Source organism: Haliotis asinina, chromosome 2, assembly GCF_037392515.1.
Source record: "Haliotis asinina isolate JCU_RB_2024 chromosome 2, JCU_Hal_asi_v2, whole genome shotgun sequence".
In the NCBI taxonomy this organism is placed as follows: domain Eukaryota; kingdom Metazoa; phylum Mollusca; class Gastropoda; order Lepetellida; family Haliotidae; genus Haliotis; species Haliotis asinina.
Window position 1 is genome coordinate 21,691,721 of NC_090281.1, and position 26,493 is coordinate 21,718,213.

General features: G+C 39.7%; 1 protein-coding gene across 4 annotated transcripts in view; it reads left to right on the plus strand.

Moving 5' to 3' along the window:
- LOC137273394 (histone-lysine N-methyltransferase EHMT2-like) overlaps positions 1–24,000 on the plus strand; it is a 68,895-nt gene extending 44,895 nt beyond the window's left edge. For all 4 annotated transcript variants that reach the window (XM_067806044.1, XM_067806043.1, XM_067806046.1 and 1 more), the window contains exons 17-27: positions 634–749; positions 1,368–1,406; positions 2,618–2,681; positions 3,599–3,702; positions 3,827–3,971; positions 5,056–5,133; positions 7,196–7,311; positions 7,838–7,924; positions 8,053–8,131; positions 8,282–8,457; positions 20,380–24,000. In XM_067806044.1, the coding sequence (XP_067662145.1) occupies positions 634–749; positions 1,368–1,406; positions 2,618–2,681; positions 3,599–3,702; positions 3,827–3,971; positions 5,056–5,133; positions 7,196–7,311; positions 7,838–7,924; positions 8,053–8,131; positions 8,282–8,457; positions 20,380–20,539 (1,164 nt within the window). In that variant the 3' untranslated portion in view covers positions 20,540–24,000. The remainder of the gene's footprint in view (positions 1–633; positions 750–1,367; positions 1,407–2,617; positions 2,682–3,598; positions 3,703–3,826; positions 3,972–5,055; positions 5,134–7,195; positions 7,312–7,837; positions 7,925–8,052; positions 8,132–8,281; positions 8,458–20,379) is intronic.
- The last annotated feature ends 2,493 nt before the right edge of the window (positions 24,001–26,493 follow it).

Here is a 26,493-nt window from a genome sequence, read left to right on the forward strand (position 1 = left end):
AGGCATTCACTTACCGTGCTGAGGAACCAGGTTTGATTCACGTGCACAGTGTGTGAAGTCCATTCCAGGCGTTCCCTGCTGTGATATTTCTGCACAAAAATCAGTATAAAACCATTCTCACTTTTATGACTAAATGCCAATGTTACAGTGTGACTAGTTTAACAGACTGTGTGGTTCATCAGTATTTGCTCTGATGCTAAAACCGGTGTATTTGACGCACAAATTATGTCAAAAGCGCCTTGAATTTAAAAGCCTGCATCATTGTTGCTACAATACTTCAGGGCCCTAGCTTCAGGTAATTTAATCTTGTAATTTGCTGTTGTTTGAAACTACCTAGTTCATTGTTTTCCTGTGTGTTACCTTGTGTTTATTCATTATTAAACTAAGCTGATGTTTTGATGAAAGTGAAGTTGACTCCCAAAAACATGTCCATGACTGATATGTCCTCTCATGACACCAGGGAGTCTTGACAACTCCAAAATGTTCATGTCCAGGGTAAACACTGGCATTGACTTAGGCCGAAGACTGCGTAAAGTGGAGAGTTTCAAGCTGTTCATGATATACTGTATTACTGACCTAGACTTGCATTGGTTCTCCTTATATGAACCTTGTCACCATGTGGACTGTTGACAGGAGGAGAACACAGGCCTACATTGGGCAGCCTATGCTGGTAGTGTTGCCATTACAGAGATGTTTTTGGATTCAGGCTGTGAGTTCGACACACCCAATGAACATGGAGATCGACCATTGTAAGTGAGCTTTGCAGGACTCCTGCTTTATCTTTATCCACTGACTGTCAGCAATTATAGTTAGGCTCTCCAGTGAATGTCTCGTTGACTGATTGCCTTCCATATGCCAAATATTCTGATGGTTGTTTTTATGGACTGTCATATTTTCCTCATGAACTGTAGTTATTCTGGATAGACAGTGGCGCACAAGAAATATCGACTTATTTTTATTTTTCGTTGTGTTGCTGTAACAATGGCTGCAGACACTGCTAAGCATGGGGAGCAGTGGGGTAGTCTATGGTTAAAGTGTTTCTGGCGTAAAACCAAACTCACTTACTCATTGTTAAGCATGAATTGAACTTTCATTGCCAACAGGCATCATGCTGCTATGGCAGTCCAGAAGGTTCAGTCTGTCACAATGCCTGAACCACATTATTTTCCCTACTGCTGCGAAACTCTGCATTGAATTAAGCAATATCTTTTCTCCCTGGGACTCCTTTTCAATTTATTTGGGTTTGTTTGTTGCTATCAAAATTATATATTCAGAGACTAAACATTAGTCTACAGAAGTTTACACATTTCTGCTTTTTTTTAGTAAATCTGTACATGTGATGCAATTACTATTGTTTCCTCTTGCAGACACATAGCAGCCCGACAGAACCACTATGAGAGTGTAGTGTAAGTACTTATTGTTGATATGTTTCAATTTCTTTGTGCATCCTAATGCTGTTGCAGTTGACTCCAATATTTGGTGAATTGATAAATAGCCCCTCATGAATTCAATTCATTATTTGTGGTCACAAGAACCAAATATTGAAGAATATTGACTATGCTTTTAAGAGTGCGTGCTTTACTTGACCCATTATGTCCTTTTACAAAGTGAGCTGTGCAAGAAAGGAATATAAACTAGCCTTGCAGTAGCACACGTTATGTTAGTTTGCCAAGGACGCACATGGTACTGTCCACTATAAGTATTACATACCAATTTGGAGGGTCATGAGGTCACTGCTGTTTGTGTTTTTGCATGTCAACAAGTTCTACCTCAACTGAATTTGGTGGTAGTATTTTTTTCCAGAGCAGAACTGTAAAACCTTACAATTCTCTCCTTCTTCTGTGTCATATGCACGCAAAAACATTGTCATACTGTCAATAATTAGTAGACATTCATGAACAGTATTTTGCCATTTCGGAGAATATTGATGACTTTGTCATCTTGTTTATTACTTGGATTGCGAATCTGCTAACAAATGTGAAAAAAGTGGGAAAAATATCAATTGTTTTTGCAAACAAATTTGCCTTTATATGCCGCCTACCTGATAGAAAACAAAGACAGTGGAGAAAAACGTGAAATATTCCCTAAAAGAGTGAAACAGAGAGAAAGGTAATGCAACAGGTTGCACAACTGCCATGCTGCACCTGGTATATAGACACATGAAGGTCTTAGGGTAGAATAGGCCTTCAGCAAACCATGATTGCCATAAAAGTTGTCTATGCTTGTCGTAAGAGGCCACTAACGGGATCGGGTGGTCAGGCTCGCTGACTTGGTTGGTACATGTCATCTGTTCCCACTTGCACAGATTGATGCTCATGCTGTTGATCACTGGATTGTCTGGTCCAAACTGGATTATTTACAGACCGCCACCATATAGCTTGAGTATAGCGAAGTGTGGCGTAAAATTTAACTCACTCACTCACCTGGTATATGATATATGGTAACTCAAGTGTGCATGTAACATCTCTTTATTCCCTGTTTTTAATATCTCCCCACCCCATTGGAAGGGATCTGGATATCTTTGCCTTCCTCTTTGTTTATGGATAAAAAAACAAAAAAAAAACAACAAAAAAACAAGTAAGTAAAAAAGGCCTTATAAATGTTTTGCTGTTTCCAGACTGCTCCTCGCCCGTGGTGCTGATGTAGAAGTGAGGAACAACAATAACGAAACTCCACTCTCGGTATGGCTGCCTGTGCTTGTGTGGAAAATCATGTGCTTGTCTCAGCATTACCTCACATTAGTGACTGAAACACAGTCATAGGGAAAGTCCCTCACATTCATGTGAATAGTGTGTGAAGCCCATTTCAGGCGTCCCCAGCTGTGATTTTGCTGGAGTATTGTTAAAGCGGCATAAAACTGAAATCACTCTCTCACTCATGTGCATGGAATATTACTAAGGTCAGCCCAAAGCTATACACTCAATGTCAGAGTGAACACATTGAGATCCATCTTTTACAGTTTTGAGGTTACATATTTTGATCAAACATTGTCATGGATGCCAATTTTCCGTGAATCCGCGAAAATCTGCTAATTTAAATGCTAATCAATCTATCTTGAGATTTGGCTAAATCAGGGGAGAAAATATTAGGAGATTGAGGTCCCGCTGTAACTGTAACTTCTTGGGTAGATTGTTTCACCTTCAGGATGCTCTGCAGATTTTCAGCTGAAATCACTTTCATCTGTTGCCATTCTTGTATTGAAGTTCTTGATATCTGCATCTGTTTACAGTATTTTGCACTCATGAATTACTCTTTTGTCTTGCATTTTTTATTGCCCCATGGTGTAGTGGTTAGAGCGTTTGATCCCTGGCCGTGTCATACCACAATACATGCAAATATGGTTTCTTGTTTGTCCCTGTCAGGCGCTAGGTGCAATTAGGGCTGGTCGGCTCATCCTTAACCGAAGGATGGTATCTCAGTGAACTAGAATTATAAATCCAGCTGAAGTTTGGTCTAATACAAGCAGCCACACATGCGTACACATGTACATCATCATATGAGCAAAATATTCTAATATGCAGTTCACCTCACCGCTTGTATTTTGCTGGAGTGAATCAAGAGAGGAAAGTTTTTTTCATCGTGTGTTTGGTTGTTCCAGTGTTGTCCGGATCAGACCTGTTCTACATGGATGGCGCTGAAAGTCAACAAGCAGCTCAAAGGATTTGCTGCTAAACTCACTCGGCCAGAAAAGTTGCTTCATAGGTGAGACGCAGCATTGGATGTGCTTATCTGTATAAAGTATTTTCAGTCATTGTTATCATGTAGTTTGCTTGTCCCATTAATGTCAATCTTTTGTAAGCAACCAGTAATTCACTTCTTCTCACAGGGACATCTCTTATGGGCGGGAAAAGAACCCCATTGCTTGCGTGAATGCAGTAGATGATGAACAGTTTCCAACAGACTACCTGTATGTTGCTGAGAACATAGAAACAAGCCCTCTGAACATCAACAGAGTCATCACAAGCTTACAGGTACATGTGCTATCTTATTCCCCAGTCAGTCACCTTTGACTTCATCCGCTGCAGATTGATTCATTAGATCAAAGTCATACAAGGAATCTTCGGTCTTAATGTTATCTCATCCATTTATTATTGGATTCAGTGTACAGTCTGTTTGATTTTCATTTGAGGCTTATGAATTGTTCACTAAAACAAAATCAACTATTTGCACAGCCATATGAAATCAGTAGACCAACTGAAAAGGTTTGTCTCAAACTTTTGGACACCCAAAAACAAAAGTTAATAAGACATCTCATGTTAGCTGAGGCATATTTGTTTTTTGACAGTGATTTGTTACTCCACCTTTCTCAATTGAGACATTGTGTTACTGCACCTTCCTCGTGTATGACATTGTGTTATTCCATCTTTCTCATGTAACATTTTGTTTCTCCACCTTTCTCATGTGACATTGTGTTCTTCCACCTTTCTCATGTATGACATTTTGTTACTCCACCTTTCTCATGTGACATTGTGTTACTGCACCTTTCTCATGTGTGACATTGTGTTACTGCACCTTCCTCGTGTGTGACATTGTGTTACTGCACCTTCCTCGTGTATGACATTGCGATACTCTACCTTCCTCGTGTATGACATTTTGTTACTCCACCTTTCTAATTTGACATTGTGTTTCTCCACCTTTCTCATGTATGACATTTTGTTACTCAACCTTTTTAATTTATGACATTGTGTTTCTCCACCTTTCTCATGTATGACATTTTGTTAATCCACCTTTCTCATGTGTGACATTGTGTTCCTGCACCTTCCTCGTGTATGACATTGCGCTACTCCACCTTCATTGTGTATGACATTGTGTTACTGCACCTGCCATGTGTGAGATTGTGTTAACCCACCTCTCTCATGTGTGGCATTGTTACTCCACTTTCTTCATGTGTGACATCGTGTTGTTCCTCCTTCCTGATTTGACATTGTGTTATTCCGCTTCCCTCATATGTAACATTGTGTTACTTCTGCTTTTCCATGTGTGACATGTCACCCCACCTTTCTTGTGTTTTACATTGTGTGATATTGTGTTACAGTGTGTTACATTGTGTTACAGAGCTGTCGGTGTAAAGATGACTGCTCCTCCCAGTTCTGTGTGTGTGCTAGAAGCAGCGTCAAGTGCTGGTTTGACAAGGTAAAAAAACTCATGCTGTATTTAGCATTTATGTGTTCAGCAAACTAGCATTCATATTGGAAAACACATTTTTTGTAAAATGTCTGGATGCCAAAGAGGATACTTATTCTGCTACTCATTGTACCCTGTGCTCAAAAGACCAGTGAGGTTCTGGATAAGAATTGATCTTCAGTAAGCCATATTGTTGTATGAGGCAACTAACAGGATTGGATGATCAGACTCCCTGGCTTGGTTAACACATCATCGTATCCCAGTTGCGTTGTCGATGCTTATGCTGTTAATGTGTGGATTATCTGGTCCAGACTTAGTTATTTACAGACTGCCGTAATCTAGCTGGAATATTGCTGAGTGTGGTGTAAAACTAAACTCACTCACTATGCTCAAGTAAGTACACTTCTTGGTCCTAGAGCAAATACTTAGAGCTTCTTGTGCTGGTATGTCTCTGTGATGACCAACACTGCGCAAAATTTAAGAGGTTGTGCTATCGGGATCCTGAGACAAAGTCTTGTGTTGAGCCTGGTAATGACCAACTTCAGTGTTAACTACAGTGATCTGAGGACATACAGCACAGAGTGGTCTACCTGACATGTCGTGGTTTGTTTTATAACAGCAGTGATAATAATGAAAGTAAATGGACTTTTAAGATTAAAGAAACAGTTACCTACACGACACATTCAACTAACGGGAACAGTCGATAAGGGTCGCTGTCGACGTATTTACTTGTGTAGATCAATGCTTTTGTTATTGATCACTCGAGTATCTGTTCCAGACCACTGCCATATAGCTGAAATATTGCTGAGTGTGGCGCAAAACTAAACTCACTCACTATACTCAAGAAAGTACACTTCTTGGTCAGCCCCTTCAGTCAGTTACAGTTGAATTTCAACCTAGAGCAAGTACTTAGAGCTTTTTTTGCTGGTATGTCTCAATGATGACCAACACTGCGCAAAATTTAAGAGGTTGTGCTATCGGGATCCTGAGACAAAGTCTTGTGTTGAGCCTGGTAATGACCAACTTCAGTGTTAACTACAGTGATCTGAGGACATACAGCACAGAGTGGTCTACCTGACATGTTGTGGTTTGTTTAATAACAGCAGTGATAATAATGCACTAAATGAACACTTACAAATATAATTATAACCTACATGACAAAATAAGACATCACACCCAATTCGCCGAAAAAATTAATGAAGCCAAATCTAATTGGGTACCAGTTTTCAATGATATTCAAAACCGGTATTGGAAACTGTTCCCTTGTATCTAAACATTATTACTTTATTGTTTCAAATCTCTCCTAGATAGGGAGGTAGGGTAGCCATGTGGTTAAAGCATTTGCTCGTCACGCCGAAGACCTGGGTTTGATTCCCAACATGGGTACAATATTTGAAGCCTATTTCTGGTGTCCCCTTCTGGGATATTGCTGGAATATTGCTAAAAGTGGCGTGAGACCTAACTCCCTCACTCACTATTAGATACAGGGTATCTTCTACCTTCTTGGTTATGAGAAGGTCCAAAAGTACTTCTCCAAAAGAAAGGTGATGCGACTTATCCCCAAAACTTCCACCATCTTATGTGTGTGAATGCAAAATGCAAAAAGGGTGTCTTACAGATTTTGTGTCCTTCAGCTGAGTGAACAGTGATATTATTTTACAAAATTATCCTTCGAGAGGCTATAACTACATTTCTATGTTTCACTGTGAAGGGGGTGATGGGATAGCCTCATGGATAAGGTGTTTGCTCAAGACCCAGGTTCAATTCCCCCATATGGGCACAATGTGTGAAGCACATTTCTGGTGTCCCTTGCCATGATATTGCTGGAATATTGCTAAAATCTCTAAATTGCTAATAGCTGCTTAACAGTAAATTCACTGACTCTGTTAACCAGTCCAACTGAGCCAGGATCTCTGTCTCTTTGCTGTATGTACATATTTTAGTCTGCGAATAATAATCAGAACAGATAACAATAGTAATCCTAACAAGTACTCAAAAACAGTTGATATTGTTGAAGTAGATGTGTCTTTTGTCTGGATAGCAATTGCGTTACATGTGATATTTGTTGCAGTTTGGCCATCTGACAACAGATTTCAACCTTGTGGAGCCCCCACTGCTGTTTGAATGTAACAAGGCATGTCGGTGTTGGACCAACTGCAACAACCGGGTGGTACAAAATGGCATCACGTGAGTCACAACAAATTTTTAAAATCAACTTTCTTATTTACCTCAGTTAATAACGTTTGTTCTCATAAAAGATTACGTTTTCACAGTGTTGTCAAACAAAAAATAGCAGTTTTGAAAAGCCAGGCTAAAAACAGTGACATTTACACGTTGCAATAACCTCTACATTTCTGATTGGTCGTTACGAGTGCTGTGTCTCGGACGCAACGAAAAGCAGTATCACTTGACCAGTAAAATTGTCAAATGACCAAAATTTGAAATGCTAGCCTGTCACAATGTACAGCTTGTAAAAATCCCAGCAGAACATTGAATCACATTACTGTATTGTACTGTAAACGAGTCTGTTGACCTCACTTTTGTGTGTTGAAGATCACAACGCAACACTACCTGTAATTAGGGACATGGCAGCTGTGTTATAACATAAATCCTGAAAAACTAAGTGCAGACCAACTGTCAGTAGGAACAGCATAACCAAACTACTCACTGCCTAATGTTCAAGCATCAAGTAACAGAGTTGTTATGTTTGCAGGTGCCGACTACAGCTTGTGCGGACCAATGGGCGGGGCTGGGGGGTAAAAACTCTCACTGATATTCCTCAGGGAACTTTCATTTGCGAGTGAGTATTATTGGTTCTATTAGCCTTCTTGTACAGCCTCTTGCCATTGTTTTGTAGTAGCCTGCATGCAGGTTGTCTCCCTTTGCCAGTGTCAGTGGTTATTGATACATGGCTCTTGTTTCCATCAGATACATCGGTGAACTCATCTCAGACTCCGAGGCAGACAGGAGGGAAGATGACTCGTATTTGTTTGACCTAGATAACAAGGTAGGTTACACTGTCTGGGTGCCGAGGGACCTGCTTTAGTTGTCCCATTCTGAAATGTGAGAAAAATAATTATTAATTAATTAATTATAATTATTAAAATCTGAACATCGTGTGTACACAGATGGTAATTGCCAGCAATTCCGGTTACAGGATGGTGAAACCTACTGTATCGATGCCCGGAAGTATGGAAACATCAGTCGCTTCATAAACCACCTGTGTGAGCCCAATGTAGTGCCAGTGAAGGTGTTCGTCGACCATCAAGACCTGCGCTTCCCTCGCATCTGCTTCTTCTCATCCAGGGAGATCAAAGCTCACGAGGAACTCGGGTTAGTCAGCACAGCCACTGTGGCTTTTGTTGCATCTTGATTTTATTCCGTTCAGAAAACAGTAGGGGACACTTGATTTACAAGCATGAATAAATGCAAATTAATCAACCATAGAAGAAACAGATGGTGAAGAGAAATTAAGGCAAAAATTGACAATTTATTCCATTCCTTTGGAAATGTTTCATTTGTATAGATATATATGTATATATTACATTTTCTCATACATTAGCAGGGGCCAATGGTATGCTAACACTCAAAATGGAATATGCCCTACTTTTCCAATGATATAGAATGGTGGTTTGTTTATTTCAGTATTTGTTTGCTGTATAACACCACATTCTGCGATATTCCTTCTATATGGCATGTAGTTTCTAGTCTCTTGAATGAATAAACTCACATTTTTTTGTACACTTTTAACCAGACCCATGAAGGTCCCAGGGTAGAATAGACCTTCAGTAACCCATGCTTGCCATAAGAGGCGACTATGCTTGTCATAAGAGGCGACTATGCTTGTCATAAGAGGCGACTATGCTTGTCATAAGAGGCGACTATGCTTGTCATAAGAGGCGACTAATGGGATCGGGTGGTCAGACTGGCTGACTTGATTGACACATGTCATCGGTTCCCAATTGCGCAGATCGATGCTCATGTTGTTTATCACTGGATTGTCTGGTTCAGACTGGATTATTTCCAGACCGCCACCATATAGCTGGAACATTGCTGAGTGCAGCGTAAAACTTAAGTCACTCACTCACCCTTTTAACTATTACATATGAAAGACTTATGGTTAATGTTAGGTGGAACACCAGATTCATTCTTAGAAAACATGTGGTTAATAGACTGATCCAGTCCGGGCCGATAAGCCCCGCCCACATTGTTTTTTGACGTAGGGGGGGGGGGGGACAACCTCTGGCAATGGCGTCACCTCCAGCGAAACGTACGTAATTGAGAACTGTGTTGATGAATTCTCTTTCTGGTACTTCGGTATCCGTCGTTTGTGAATGATATTTAAAGGAGAAAGTTTTACGTATTTTATTTTTAATATATCTTATTTAACACACTTTAATTAGGGAGAGAAAATGAGTTATATGACCGATGAAAAATCGTCTCGGCCAGCGGCTGAGTGTTGGAAGCGTATTTTGTGTCGAAATAATTAATCTGTCTGGCATTTCACGTCCGTCTAAGATACTAGCAGGGAAGTGAAACTGAAGTATGTTATTTGTTTTTTTACCTATAGACTCCCATCGTAATTCTATAATAACCGGGATCACAACCACATATTCAAGTTGCAGATCGTTTTGGTATCTATAAATAGATTGTCAACACTGTGCGAGGAGCCTTCAGTTCGATCTCTTATCCGATGTTCAAATTTAGTTCAGTCACTTATGTGAAAGCATGGGTTTATACCTTTGAGTAACAAACCAGAAAAATATTTCCATACTAGCAGAAACATACTCAGAAGCAAATATTCAGCAGCTAATCTTCAGTAAATCTCAATAAAATTTCCCTCTTCAAATCTGTACACCATCCTAAAATGACACTTAATATATGGAAATATATTTTTTTTTATCATCCTATTCAATTTATTTTTCTGTGTGTACTTTGTTGTGGAATCCTAATTTACAAAGTTTCACAATTCCTGGACTTCATGAACTGCTAGCGTTTATGTTCAGGTACATAACACCACCATAACACTGAAGATCCAAAATACACTCTGCACCTGTACACTGACCCATCTTTCAGAAACAATAAAATCCCTGAACAGAGGATCCACAGTTACCAAAACAGTTAACTAGGTTTCTTCAGAGATAATTAGTAATGGACATAAGGTGTAAAGGATATCTCCAAAATTCAAAGCATTTTGTCAAAAAAATTACATATGTACATAAAAATAAATAATAATAATAAAATTACATATGTATATCTTTGCTTCTTAAACAATGACGCTAGTAATCTTTGTTTTATTATATCTGAGACCATATCCCTAGAGGACATAACACGAAATCTGATCTGTTTCCTTTTCTGGAATACTTACTAATGTCATCAAAACATGTTAAAGTTGTTTGAAAAAGTGGTAAAAGTCATAACAAAACTTTAGGAAAACGCCCTAAAGCATTCACATCCTGCAAACCAGTGTGCAATTTAAAATGAAGCTAATTTTCCAAATAACCATTCATCAACATACCTTGAACAATTTGTCCATCTTGATAAACACCATTTTGGCTCAGTCATAAAACATTGGTAACCTCCTCAAGAGCTGGTGATTTCCAAGAAGCATCACATCAAATCTGTATTAAGTGTGTGTTTCAATATACATGAATAGTCAACTGTGTTTCTTAAAAACATCTGAAAGCAGAAACTAAGTTACTAAGGAGCCAAGAAACTAGAGCCAAGTTATTGCTCTGCCATGACATGTCTGTAGTCTTGTCTAAGTATCCCTGATACTGCTTTCAAACCACATGAATCAAATATGTCACTCAGTTAGGTATACTTATAATTGACTATATTACTATTTATTTTATTACCTTTCAACGTTTACTAAAGGATGCAAGATTCTTAAAAGATATCTTGCTACCATTTCCATTGAAGTAATTAAAATGACAGTTTTACTGACTGTATTATTCCTAAAGTTTACCAATGTACCACTCCTACATGAAAAAAATATGTAGTAACAAAAATTAGAAACAAATAATATTCTCTTAGTTAAGAAGTACAGTTTGGTTTAATTCCCTCCAATATTCTAGAAAGTCACTAGACTATTCTCACATAGTTTTCGTCTCAATCCACATCTCTTTATGGAAATTCTGAAATATTTAAGGCATGGTTTTATAGACAATCATTTGAAATGCTTTTCATATTTTGGATATTGCGTGATAAACATCTGCTGACTGTTCCTTTGAATAAAAAAATATTACTCTTCAAATATTTTGCGCTATTAACAGATAGTGTACTGCACAGTAACCCTTCAGATTGTGCTTTTGAAACTTGACAACATCATAAAATGTGTGACAAATTTAAGAATATCTAAGATCGAAGGCAACCATATTATCACATTGTTTTTTAATGTAACAAGTTTTGCCATGTTGGTCGTCCCTAACCGAAATCAGATCGCTATCAGATTTGTTTACATAGTGTCACGGCCTTCTCGCCCATCTCGTTCCAGCTTTATTGTCTAACCAAACCAATGCCCAGTATTGACTAAAACGATAAGCAAAAACAATTTTATAGTTACAAAAAATATCCGTGTTTATGACACTTGCGAATCCTTAAAGTGCCAGTTGTTGTCATCTAATTGGTAATGGTTTTGCACATGTGCGAAAGTGTGGAAATTCATGCACTTTCTCAACTTCGAGCAGACGTAGGTTTCCAGAACGACAGTGCCGACAATTAACTGATAGGGAGGCCTATCGCATTCCTTGATCAATCTCAGTTTTTTTGTCTTCACCCAAAAGGTTTGTTGAAGGTACTCATCAAATCGTGGCAATGTACAATAGATATTGCGAGTGTGAACGGCATAGTTCGAAGGTCATCGCTTCGGAGACTTCGTTTGACCCCAGAAATAAGTCTGACAAATCCACGATGCGTGCCCGGCCTACTGATTGGCCGAAATCGACGCATGCGCCAGCTTTGATTGACAGACTTGATCGATCTATTCATTCCAGGCCATTAAAAGTTGCAAAAAAGTCGTCAGCTGTACTCTAACCTGCCAATGAAACCACAGACAGGTTACGTAACTCTGTTGGCAAAGTCCTGCAATGACATGTGAGGAATGATTTTCGGTTAGTTGTTTATAAAATGTGTGACAAACTCGTCACTTTGCAGATTTCCCGACATCAGCAAAGACATGCCAAATTGTTGTGTTGCAGTCAAATGCTTTCAGGTTTTGGGTGATGGTGTCACCATGCACAGATTTCCACTGGACTCCTCAGTTTCTGCTAAATATGTAGTTTGTGAGTGCGAAGCGAGTGTTTCGGAAACCTTTATGTATTAAGACAGCTGGTTCGAGACCTACCTCGCTTCCCAGAGAGAAGATGCTGTTTAGATTTGTTTTTATTGAATTAAAAAAACAACAAAAAACTACTTACTAGTTGTAGTAAATGATTGATGAAGAAAAGGATTTTGCATGGCACAACTTGTAACATTTTCTCCTCGGGTTGTGCTCGAAGTGACAATAATTCTGTAACCCACTTTGCTTCCAAGAGTGAAATTGTTATATTATGAGCAATGTCATGCAAAATCCTATTGTCTATCAATCAAATACTTATTTTACTACCAGTACAAAGTAGTTTAGATTTTGTAACTCTGTGAAAACAATGCTAAACAGCATTTACACTCAGACTGGCAGATTTTCACGACAGGGCGCCACCATTTTTTAAAATTGTGACATCACAGTCTAAAGTTATTTTGAGAATCAATTAAGTTATGGTTTGTTTTCATCAAGTTAAAAGATCAAAACTACTTCCTACTCGTAGTTAAATTGGTTTTTGAATCATGACCAAAAAGATTCTGCATGACAATATTTGAAACAGAACCACAAGGCATTTATTTCTTGACCACCTTTATAGGCAGTGTTTCGGCTGATCTTTTTCATGACATGATGATTTGCTATCATTTCAAAAATCAATCTTTTGTAAATTTTATCTGTCAAGTGATTCTGTTTTTCATTGTGTGTGAGAGTTTGCACCCAAATGACCAATCAGAATTGTAGAGGGTACTGCAATGCATCGTCACTATTTGTAGCCTGGGATTTCCCAAAACTGCTATTTTTTTATTTGGCAACTCCTGCATGTCATTACCTTTTTCTTAGAAAAATAAACTTGACAGAGTTTTAAAATTTGCCAGATACAGTGACCAACAGCCTTTTAAATTTTCAGATGTTCAAACTTTGTATTGGTCAAAGTCTGGTATATGCTGGATAACAGAATTAATGCATCTGCCTTGTCAGATCAACAAGTCGTCATAATTCAGCCACAGTGTCAGTGTTTGGAGCCTTTCATTACTCCTCACTTCACACAGTAATAGACAGGTGTTATTAGCAGTGTTGCTGATCAGTGCTGCATAATAACAGTACATGTCAGGAATATGTTAATGTGCTGTGAATCATCGTGTACGTTGTTCCCTAACCAGTCAGGCTTTGTCATTATACTTGGCTGCTCCAATAGGACAAAACCAACCATCAAGTATTTCTGTCTGAAACGTTGAACACACTCATTAGACAGTGTTGGGCAGGCCCTGTTTTCCATTACTGATTCATGTAGATCATAAACCACTGAACTCAAAACTTGCTGGTGAGGTATGTTCCTGACACCCAGGCTTTCTATTAATTGCACAGAGAAATTGAGTCACTTGTCCTCATTAAGCCTTGTCAAAAACTACATGGAAAAATTATTAAACTATCTATGTCAAAGTTTGTATAACTGAGCCATTATCAACAGGTTTCAATGTGATTGAAGTTTTACACCACACTCGGCAATATTCCAGCTATATGGTCTGTAAATAATTGAGTCTGGACCAGACAATCCAGTGATCAACCGCATGAGCATCGATCTGCGCAGCATCACCACCCGATCCTGTTAGTCGCCTCTTGACAAGCATGGGTCACTGAAGATCAATTCTAACCCAGATCTTCACGGGTTCAGTGCCCCACATCAGATAGATTTACAGTGAAGTTCCAATTGTACAGCAGACAAAAAGCTTTTGTTGGTGTCTGCTGTTACTAATCATTAATCAAGGCTGGATTGCTTTAGAAATGCAGTAGAGCAAATGGAAAGTCAGACTCATTAATCTGACCACCTTCAGTCTTCACTCACGAGTTTTGCACAGAAGGGGATGAACAGTGTGTCCGAGGGCATTTTTTTAAATAACTGGACATTGTGACTGGCTGGCATTTCAAATACCGGTCATTTGTATATATTACTGGTCAAGTGATCATGCTTTTCTTAGTGTGCGAGACCTTGCACCCTAACAACCAGTCTGAAATGTAGAGGGAATGGTAAAGTGTCAATGCTGCTATTCGTCTCTTGGGGTTTTCCCAAACTGCTATTTGACAACTTCTCAATGTCATTGTGAAGATTTAATGTTTTTCATGAAGAAATAAAACTGACAGAGGTATTTAGAAAATTGATATTAAAATATGCCTGACACGGTGATTGACAGCCTTTGAAATTACTGGATATTCTAACTTTGTACCTGTCAAAATACAGTATATACCGGATGACGGAAACACTGATCAGTCCACTGTTTTCTTGTCAGTGTAACATATCTGTTTGGTCGCTGAGTATCTCTGCAGTTTGTGTACGATATAGTACTTGTAACTCATCTGTTTATATTGTACCTTTTCGAAAGTGAGCATTAACTCTGAATCATTTGTCTTTAAACTTCCATGATTGATGATGAGATATTGATGGGCAGAAACATATAGATTGTCGGGACCTGTCAGTGTTAGGCTATTTACCTCCATATGGGGAAATAGTATGGGATACGTTGACTTCAGTGGTTATGTCTTTGTCATAGAATCTGCTAGTGCTTTAATAGATTTACTTTGCTGCATGTGAGTAGTCACAGTGTCAGTAGTGCCATAATGCAGAGATTTAGTAGTTTTCACAAATCAAAGTTTTTTTTGAAAGTGCTGGGGCAAGGATTGCTATTCGAAAGGTCATTTGTTTTCAGCTGATCCTCAGTGTTCCACAGTTGCTCATTTTGGCATGCATAAACCTGTTCTCATCCCCCACAACGTGTTTTGCGTTGGGTATTAAAATGCACCAAAAAAAAGAAAGCCTAAAAACAAGAGATTGAAAAAGAAGCAAGCACCTGTTGCTACAATTCCCATGGTGTCTACAGCTTCTTATCTCACTTGGCTAAAAAGCTGTGGTGCTGCAGTGCTGGCACTGTCCCCATCCGGACAACAACCAGTTGCCACCTGGCACCTGTGATTTTGTTCGACTCCGGGCACTGGGGTAGCGTAGTGGTTAAAGTCTCTGCACAACACCCTGTAGACCAAGGTTTGATTCCCCAACGATTTGTGAAGAACATTTTTGGTGTTCCCTGCCGGAATATTGCTGCAATATTGCTAAAAGTAACATAAACACATGCTCACTCACTCGCACTAGTCCTGGAAGCAGGAATTCAGACCATGCAGAATACACATATGACTGATCACTCCATAGATAACCGCCATATCCATGATTGGTTCATCCAGGTTGAGTAACAGCTTTCTGCACATTAGTAGCTGACAATACAACCTGCCATAACTATCCAGGGACAAGTCACTGTTGACATCAACCTTACAACAGCTTTTATCATTGTCAGCTCTCAATCACATCCTGCCATTTGGAATTTCTTTGGCCTTTGGTCATTCAGACTGATGCTCATTAGTTGTATTATAACAGGGATGTTTGCTTTAGGTATCCTCAGCTCACATATTTTTTTCGGTCTCACCTGCTCCTTTTCATATGCCTGTTCAGAACAAGCAGTGGGGCAGTCAGGTAGCCAAGTGGTTACAGCTCCTGCTCATCATGCCGAAGCTGAGTGTTTGATTCCCCACATCTCTATCTGGTGACAACTCTGCTTCGCTCAAAGATGGCACAGTACCAGCAAGAATGGTGTCGGATTTAAACATAGGAGATTGACTGTATGGTAGCCGGTTTTATCCATTATCATGAGTAGAAAATACCATGTCAGATGTTAGTCAGCCAGATTTTTTTGTGTTGGCTTGATAAGTTGCAAAGCTTTATATTTATGTAGTATTGAGGGCTTGCTTAAGCTTTTTAGCAACAATCATGTGTAAGTCTTGGCTATATTTTTTATAATGTTAGCTAAGCCCCTGCAAGTCACTTTGACACCTGCACTAATGTGCTGCCTGGCTGTGTATTTGATTCAAAGGCTGGCTGTCAACATGGGAAGTATTCTTATGAATACTTTATACTGTGCGTCCTTTGTGCTAGGGCTTAGTACTTAGTACTTAGTACCCTCATAGATTGCTGTGTAACAGTAAATTGAATTCTTTTGCTGCCTGCAACAAGGCAAAAAGTGTGGATGCCACAAATGTGGCATTCAGTCATTCATGAATTATTTGCTACAGCAGTTTGGGTGGGATGAGGCCCTTGAAGATCGCGGGGTAGAATAGGCCTTCAGCAACCCATGCAAGCCAGGAAAGGCGACTGACAGGATCGGGTGGTCAGGCTCACTGACTTGGTTGACACGTCATTGGTTTCCAGTTGCGCAGATCGATGCTCACATTGTTGATCACTGGACTGTCTGGTCCAGACTTAATTATTTACAGACTGCCGCCATATAGCTGGAATATTGCAGGGTGTGACATTAAACTAAACTCACTCACTCACTCACTTAAGTGGGATGATCAAATCCAGCTACAATGGGTGGCAGGCACTTATGTAGATTACAGTACATCAGGCTGTTGAGAATGTAGATGTACTTGTCACCAAACAACAGACAGCTAAACATTTGTACAGTACATCAAGCTGCTAATAATGGAGGTGTACTTGTCAGCAGACAGTTGGAGAGGTGTACAGTGCATCAATATTCTGAGAATGTAAGTGTACTTAGTCATCAAATAGCAGGTGTACATGTACTTGTCACCAAACTGCAGACAGTACACCGCATCAAGCTGTAGACAGTCCAGCCAAAGGTGTGCAGAGTTCTCACTGGCTGTGGACCTGTTATTGGTGCTTTGCAGAGTAATAATGTAAGTGGATGCTAAGCTAATGATGAAAGGCATGTGAAATGCCTCCCTCACACAAGAGTGAAGAAACTGTTTGATGAGATTTTAGTTGGTGTGCCATCTAAAAATCAACAGGAAATTTCTTGGGGACTGCAAGATGAAATGCAATTTGATTAATTAATTCTTTGCTGCTTGGCCTGCCATTTCAGAGCTTGGCAACTACTGTGATATTTCGCCAGTTTTTGTGGAAGTTACTGACTCTATGAAACATGTTTGAAGTGAACTTTTCTGTGAGATAAGTTGTTGTGGTCCCCAGAGACACTGTCAGATGGTGACAGTTGTTAATTAAAATAAAACTCCTGAAACACTTTCATCCAAATGTAGGTGATAGTTGATCCTTTGCCATGTTTTGCGGTGTGTGCGCGTGTTAATGCTAGCAGATAGGGCATCTGGGAGGATTTCTTTTTAAAGATGATTGAGTTGATGGCCAAATTAAGCTGATTTAGAGATCTTTGAAATTTTTGCCTTATGTCCATTGAGAGTAGAATTGTGTTCTGCAATTTTTTCGTGACAGAAATGAGTACGTGTGATGGCTTACACACCTGAACATGGCATGAATAACCAGGAGTTGATTTGAATGATATTCTGCTTTGGAGTAATTTGGGAAAGTGTGCAAGTATTATATACGAGTAGGATTTAGTTGTGTTCTATGTAATTCATGCATTCTGATCAGCTGAATTAATCCTGTGTTATTGCATTCTTTTCTGAGGGAATGTAAAACATTCAGTCACATCCACCATTTAGCAGTACTTCCACAGCTAAGACTGCCAGGGCATTGATTCCCTGGTCGCTTACCAGTATTTTCAGGGAAGATGTTTGACAACAATCATGTATATTCTAGGTCATCCATATCACCCTTCAGGCACCAGAGAGAAAGGATAAATGCCCCCTCCTTTCAATGTCTATGTCTTCAGAGAACCAGTTTCAAACACATCCTGTAAACGTTTTTTCATGCTTATGTCCATTCACTGGCATGTTCCTACGTCTGGAATGTTTATCAATCATTAGTTGTTATTTTTTTATATGTATGTTTTTTGGGTTGTTTTGATGTCATACTCTCCTATACCTGACCCCCAACATTCACTCCCTCTTCCCGACACACCAACATTCATCCCTCTTGCAACCATGACACCAGCATTCACACCAGCATTCATCCCTTCTCCCTCCCCCCCTTACACACCAGCATTTATCCCCTCTCCCCACTTACACACCAGCATTCATCCCCTCCCCCCTTCACACACCAGCATTTATCCCCTCTCCCCACTTACACACCAGCATTCATCACTCCTCCCCACTTACACACCAGCGTTCATCCCTTCTCCCCTCAGACACACCAACACTCACTCCTTTCCCCTGTTACACACTAAGATTCATTCCCATTCTGTGCTGACACACCAAAATTCATCCCTTCTCTCCTGACACACCAAATTTCATCCCCTTTCCCCACCAACACACCAACATTTACCCTCTCCTCCCTACCAAGACGACCCGTGAAGGTCACGGGGTAGAATAGGCCTTCAGCAACCCATGCTTGCCATAAAAGGTGACTATGCTTGTTGTAAGAGGCGACTAACGGGATCGGGTGGTCAGACTAGCTGACTTGGTTGACACATGTCATCGGTTCCCCATTGCGCAGATCGATGCTCATGTTGTTGATCACTGGATTGTCTGGTCCAGACTCGATTATTTACAGACCGTCGCCATATAGCTGGAATATTGCTAAGTGCGGCGTAAAACTAAACTCACTCACTCACTCACTCACTCACTCACTCACTCACCCTACCAAGACACACCAGCATTCACTCTGTCTCCCTCCTGGCACACCAACACCAACCTCTTCCCCCGCCATGACACACCAACATTCACCCTTTCCACCTACCAAGACGCCAACATTCACCCTCTCCCCCTACCAAGACGCCAACATTAACCCTTTCCCTGCTACCAAGACACATTACCAAGACTCTCCATACCCTTACAAGTACAAGTTCTCCCAGTCATCTCTACACTTCTGTGCTCCCTCTGTACCTCATAGGCAACAATTGACAGTCCTTAACACATAATAGGTTGAGAAATACACATTACTAGAGCATAATAGCCAAACTAGCCAGCAGCAAGTTTGAATGACTGCAGCAATTACCATGTGCCCAAAAATGAAGGAAAACTAATTGACAGTGACTTATCAAATTACGTGTATAATAGCATGTTCGTTATTGGCTGTGCCCCGTAACAGTGTACACGAGAACTTGGCCTGTCCTCATGTCCTGTAATGGGCCAAGGGGCATGTGTTTAAAGGAAGTATTTTTGGTAAATCCAAATGGAATGTTTGACCTTGTTTGTAACTACTTTAGATAGGCAAATTGTTGTGAAGTATTTTAGGAAGATGGCTCCACATTTAGAAAAATCATTTGTCTCAATCTTGAGTGTTGTAAGGCTGGTTATTATGAGTGGGAAATGAGAGTGTACCAGTGGCTGTGGATGTTGTACTAAACAAGGAACACAACCTGCATCATCAGCCTTCATGTCACAGTGTAATGCAGTACTGAAAATAACACAAGCACTCAGAACTGAAACTACTTTTGATTAACTGTGTATGAAATATGGTGTTTAGATCATCGCCCCCGAAATCTAAGTCAAGTTAAATAACTTCCCAATCTGTCAATATTGAATATGTCAAAGATCAGACTAAAATATATTGAAACTGGATGATAAATTGGGTATATAATGATTGATTCACACAAATGACCTTCCAATATTGAGCCAAATGATCAGTCAGAAATGTCAAAGGTTGAGGTCATGGACAAATAACCTTAAGTAGTCAGCCAAATGAACCTTTGCCAGCAAGGTCATGTGTGAAGGTCATGCCGTAGATTTGCTTGATATGTTCGTCTTCTGATGGTTATATATTAACAAGGATTTTCATGTTGCATCATACATCAGGTGTGGAAACCATCACTACCCACAGTGAAGCACGCTCAATGTAATAGCATTTTACTTCAATTACTGAGGAACAAAAAGTTATTAGACCTTTTTCAACCTTGACTCATTAGAAACAACTCAAATTACGGTAATTTCAGTTTTTATGGCTATTTTGAAAGATATAATTAAAGCTGTTTTTTATGTAATAATGATGGCATAATTAAACTTTAACATCAGCTATTAACAATGGCGCTTTTTACTTTCAGATTTGACTATGGCGAAAAGTTTTGGATTATCAAGTGGAAACAGTTCACATGCGCCTGTCAGTCGCCAAAATGCAAATACTCCTCTGAGACCATCCACAAGACTCTCCAGGAATATCGCCTCCGACACGACGAGGAAGACCCAAACAATCCTGACAACTAAGGTCAAGGTCAACATTAATAATTGTCGCCCTCAATGCTTGGTTCAGATAATGGCGAACGTCAAGACTCTAATGTTTATACTCCTTTGCATTTATTCGTCAGATAATATTCTTTGTGTTGTACTAAATCTTTAGTATGAAGGAACTTGAGTGTATGATGTGCATGGATTAAAACGGCTCTTATAGCGACTTTTGTCAATTGTAACTACTGTTTCATTGAGAGGAGACAAATGTTGTACATTTCATTGTTATGATATATTACATTGTAACAGTGTGCCTGTCAATCATGATGTCATGTTGAATGTTGATGGTCCATTAAAGTCTAAGTGTTGTAGGAATGGAACACATCTATGTAGATTCTCATCCTGAATGTCAAATTGTATAGGCTGATTGATTCCAGCTTCATCACGCTTTTTCAGATGACAGTGTTGTTAATTACATACGTACTGGAAATGGTTATGTACATGTCGTGTTGTGGGACATCAGTGTAATTTATTTCAAATATGTGCCATTTCGTTGCTGTGTGACTAAGAGGCCCTGGCTGTTTCAAAGTATAGGTTGTCAAGTTCACAGATGTGGTGTCTGCTCCCAAATGGCTGTGTCACATTCCATCTGTCACTGACCAAGCCACTTTGTGTTGACATCCATCAGCCAGACTTGGTCATCTATTTCATGTCTGTGGTCATATCACCTTTCATCCTAACACTGTCATTTATCGAAACAATCTGATATGTAAATTAGTGAAATTACAATGTTACAACCTTGTTTTGGGCAGGGCTATCAATAAGCACACATCCTACACATTAGTGTGGGAAGATGTCACATTTGTAGTGTGTAGATTTACCCTGTTGTCTGACACAGCCATGTTCAGCTGGTACCCGACAAGTCCCACATTATCAAACTATGTCACAGACTCTCCACTAGGGCAGAGACGGGTAGCCCAGATATCCTGCATGGGTGGGTAATGAGTTGGGTAATACATGGCTAACATATTGAAAAACTCAAAATTGTAGCCTCTAGGCTGAAGAATATATTGCCAATTCTCACAAAGTTTTGAATTAACATAATGGGTAGGGGGGTAGGGTAGAGTAGTAAGGAGTTGGGTAGTGTAAGGGGTTGGGTAATCAGGCAGAAAATTTTGATCTGTCCCAGCCCTACTCCCCACCCTCAGGAACTAGAAGGGTCAGCTCATGCCGATATCTTGTTTCTTCAACAAGGTATCTTATGTGTGACCAAGTTCTTGGAATAATTTCGTGAAGTTGGATTTAAATTGTGAAAGTCCTCTGAGTATATTTTGGTGTACTCACCTTTTCAGTTGACACATGAATATTATATTTCTATATACACCCAAAAATATTTGATTTTTGATGTGAACCTTTCCCCCTGAGTGTCTGTTTTTCCACTGTCCCATCTGGTGTGTTTTGGTGTGTTGAGAGAAGATGAGGTATACCGTGCTTGAACATGTCATAGCAGCATCAAGTGTCACTACAGTTTTTGCCTTACAGCAAGAGCGTCTTGTGAACATTTCTACTATTATATTTATCATGTTATATACTTTGCATCTGTTGGTGTTAAGTACATCAAAGTTGGTTACCAGATGTCTCAGACGTAAACCAGTATCAATTTATTACAAGTAACTTCTATTCTGCTATACATATTTTAATTCAAGTAAAAGGCGTTCATAGATTTGATGAGAAACAGACTTTCAAGAATTAGCTGATGATAGCTGGCTCTCAAGAATTGACTTTTTTTTCTGCCATTCCAAATTGGAAGGTTTTTAAACACTTTGTTTTCCTTTAAATGATTTCTTCATATATGTTAGAAGTCTGTAAGAAACACGCTTTAAGTCTTGAGTTTCATTGTCAGTAATGAAATTAGTCGGGCACAGAATCACAGCTTATGTTGTAACACTGTCACTACTCATCTTAGAGACGTTCTGTACAGGTGTATGTAACGAGGCGGATGGTGGGATGGGAATCAGCAGCCCTGTCCTTGCAGTCCGTGTATACCTCAGTTGTGTAGTAGGCACAGATGTTACGTGTGTAGCATGGCGCCGATGTACATAGCTCTATATATCCTGTATGTACATGGTACTGTGTAACGTCAGTGGTGTTTATCATTGGTTTGGGAAGCATGTCTGCTCTACTTTGCTTTTAGAAATAGATTTTATTCACTTCTTTGCTATTGATTCATCTATTCCCCTCACTGGTTTCTTTAATGAAGCCCTTGACAAATTGTGAATAATCACTTCTTGATGTAAGAACTTAACAGTCAATGCCAGACCTTTTTCCGTTTCATTCTTCTTAAATAATCTGGCCGTAGCGCTATGAAATACTTCCACTGTAGTTGTGTTTTGGTATATTTGAAATAGACATTGTAAAGTCACTACTATTATTTTGAAGTCGTCCTGATTATGGAATACTGTTTAGTGTTGCCTCATCCCCTCTTGGGAGGCTTTGATCTACACAGGGGACAGAATTCCATAGTCAACAGCATAGCAAGTTTTGTAGGAGGGATTTCTTGCCACAGACCTGAGGTGCAGGGACAACGATGTATTGTTTTTGAGTCATATTTTTACATAGATAACATCCTGCTGGAATCATGCACATAAGTAACAGTGTTCATTCATTTGCAACCAAATATTTTATGGCGCTTATTTTTTTCTTTTTTTTTTCTTTTATTTTGATAAAAGATTTTTTGTTTAGGTGTGTACTGCTACTGGTCTTCAGTATATACTCTGACACCTAGAACATGCTGTTTTCATTGGGTTTTTTTCCAGACTTATACCAGCAGTTGTGTATGAATTCAAACTGAAACAATATTGGTAATTATTGGTATTATGATATGGCATTGATGTTAAAAAAAAAACTTGCATAATTTGGATGAAATTGATTGCATCCAAATGCAATCTTGTCACAGAAAATTATACAATAAAATTATTTCTTTAAAATTGACAATAATCAGCAGCATTGCGATTTCATAGTGTTTCTGTATAATGATATGCATAGTTTACTTGATACTGTGTTTCTTAGCCCAAGCTAACCATAGTCACAATTTTTTAGTGACATGAACTCAAAATTGGTAATTGACTGTATTGTAACAGGAGGATCCAATATCATGTTTTGAGAAATATTTTAGGAATATTTTATTTTTATTAACTTCAAGAACTACTATCTTTTGATACTAATTTGCCATACTTGCTGTTGAGTATGTTTTTTCTTCTGTTGTTGTCTGTGGTTTTCCTGACTACACAATGCTAGAACCTCCTACTTTTCTGTGTAGCTGGTTCTCTGCAAATCAACTGATTGTGGAGGACAATAACATGATGAAATATTTTAAGAATGATGAAATTATATTATTCAAGATAATGTTCCTTGACTGAAATCATTGTTTGTCATTTCTCATCTTACTGCTTTTCTGTAGTGGCCTCAAGCTCATCAAGTGAATAAACATCATGATTCCATGTAGCATGTACCTGTGTTCTTAATCTGTGATGAATCTTGAATCTGCGTCTCCCCACCCCTTGTCGCAGTGGCCTCCAGCTCATCAAGTGAATACAGATCGTGGTTCCATATAGCGTGTCCCTGTGTTCTCAGTGAAGGATGAATCTTAAATCTCAGCCACTCAACCCCTTGTTACAGTGGCCTCCAGCTCATCAAGTGAACTAACATCATGGTTCCATGAAGCATGTCCCTCCGTCTTCTCAGTATACACTGAATTTTGAATCTGCAGTCACTGCACCTCATGTCATAGTGGCCTGCATCATAATTTCAAATCACTTTATTTGTATTACAATGGGATATGCCCATTAAATGAAACGCTGAGAACAGGAACGCATGGTCTAAGCTAGCGCCCCTCGCGTTAGCAAACCCTATTCACTGTTCCAAACTATTGTGCTTATCCACTTGTCATACAAACCAAAAATAACGATTTGAATCGTTTCTTAAACATCTTTAATCATAAATTGAATAAAATTCCTAGTCTTAAATTTTCAGTTGCCAAAGTAAAATTCTGAGGATTTCAAATTTCACATTAGATTAGGTTTTCAGAGCAACAGAATTAGTCCCTGATACCATATACACCGGGCCAGCTTTGTCCTACCTTGTCATGTCCTGCATTCATGGTAACACCTACACCATATTTTTCATTTGCTTAAACCTAATCTGGTAATTGTCGCATTCCCCAGTGTACCTGCACGGGCCCATGGCACACAACACATGACACACCAACAATGAGCAGTGCGCACTTTTCCTACGCTCACATATCTCATTAACAAATGAAAACATCAGTTTGCCTCATCACATCACGTTAAAGTGTTGGAATGATGTAATCAAGGGAATCGATCTCTTCCATATAATTTTCTGCTCACCTTGTGATATAACGAGTAGCGAGTTGCGGGAGGCTCTTCATAGTAGTCCTTTGAACAAAGCCATACCAAGACTTCTTTGTTTATGCCGTAACCCTGGTTACCACACACATACGCCTTTATCTTTACCATATCAGATTTCTGGAAATAATGGAATCTTTGTTTTAACGAGGACAAGATCGGGGAGGTTGGTAGACTGTTGGTCGTGGTGTCATGTGATCTGACATTGCTTCTTGGATGTTGGTCTTCCGTAAGGCTGGTGTAATTACCTGGTCTGACTTCAACAATAGATGTACATGTTACTAGCTCTGTGACATCACAGACACCTGAGTCGAGAGGAGGCGTAATGGAGATGTGATTATCACTCAGTGGGGCCGGAGGCATCCGCCACAGATGCGTCGTTTAGATACATCCACACACAAGGGATGTAGGTTTGTTCTTGAATGCTCAGCAGTTTCAGTCGTTTATAGAGCTCATGGACTACTTAAGGGACCCGAGCAGTTAATGGACTGTCCAGCAATTAAAGGCACCCGTACTGTTCATGGACTGTCCAGAAGTTTAAGACACCCTTACAGCCCGTGAAGGTCCCGGGGTAGAATCGGCTTTCAGCAACCCATGCTTGCCATAAAAAGCGACTGTGCTTGTCGTAAGAGGCGACTGACGGGATCGGGTGGTCAGACGCGCTGACCTGGTTGACACGTCATCGGTTCCCAATTGCGCAGGTCGATGCTCATGTTGTTGATCACTGGCTTGTCCGGTCCAGACTGGATTATTTAGAGACCGCCGCCATAAACTGGAATATTGCTGATTGCGGAGTAAAACTAACTTACTCGCTCACTCACACCCTTACAATCCATGGACTGTTTAAGGTTTCCGTACAGACCGCCGACTGCCAAGTACATATACATGTAGTTAAGGCCTTCGTGCAGGTCATCGACTGTTCAAGGCTTTCGTGCAGGCCACCGACTATCTAGCAGGTAAAGGCACTGTAGCTGATCATGACGATTGAGACTCATGGAATGATTAGCTGAAACATTTCTTTTTTGAGAACCTTGCGCGAGTAAGAAATGCCATTGTGGTCATTCCTTACAGGAGATATTCAGTATTGACACGATAGAGCGCATATTCCTCATATCACGTGTAGAAGGTGGAACCTACTACTTTAAAATTTTAAATGTACAGATTATAATTTTTAATACTAAGATGTTGGTTCTTGTTTGTCCGTGTTTTGTTCAGTTAACAGGCCTGATCACGGAAACCAGTCTCATTTAATGTCTTACATCTCTTTCTACTCAGGTAATAATTGCACAAACATCTCCAGTTACGCACATTTTGCCTGTCTTGATGTTTCGTTACCGGTAAACGGGTAACTCCCGATCTTCATAGGCTTGCTTCAGTCTCGCTTCGCACTGAGGATTACATCACAACGCCCTTTGGTAGCAAACAGCTATCTTCCATCTACGTACATCTGTTTCAGTCTCGTCGAAGGATTACATCACAACGCTCTTTGCTAAGAAACAAGCAAACAACTGACTCCCGATCTACGTTTCGTCCTGCAACAGGAATACATCAAAAGGACACATGCAAGAA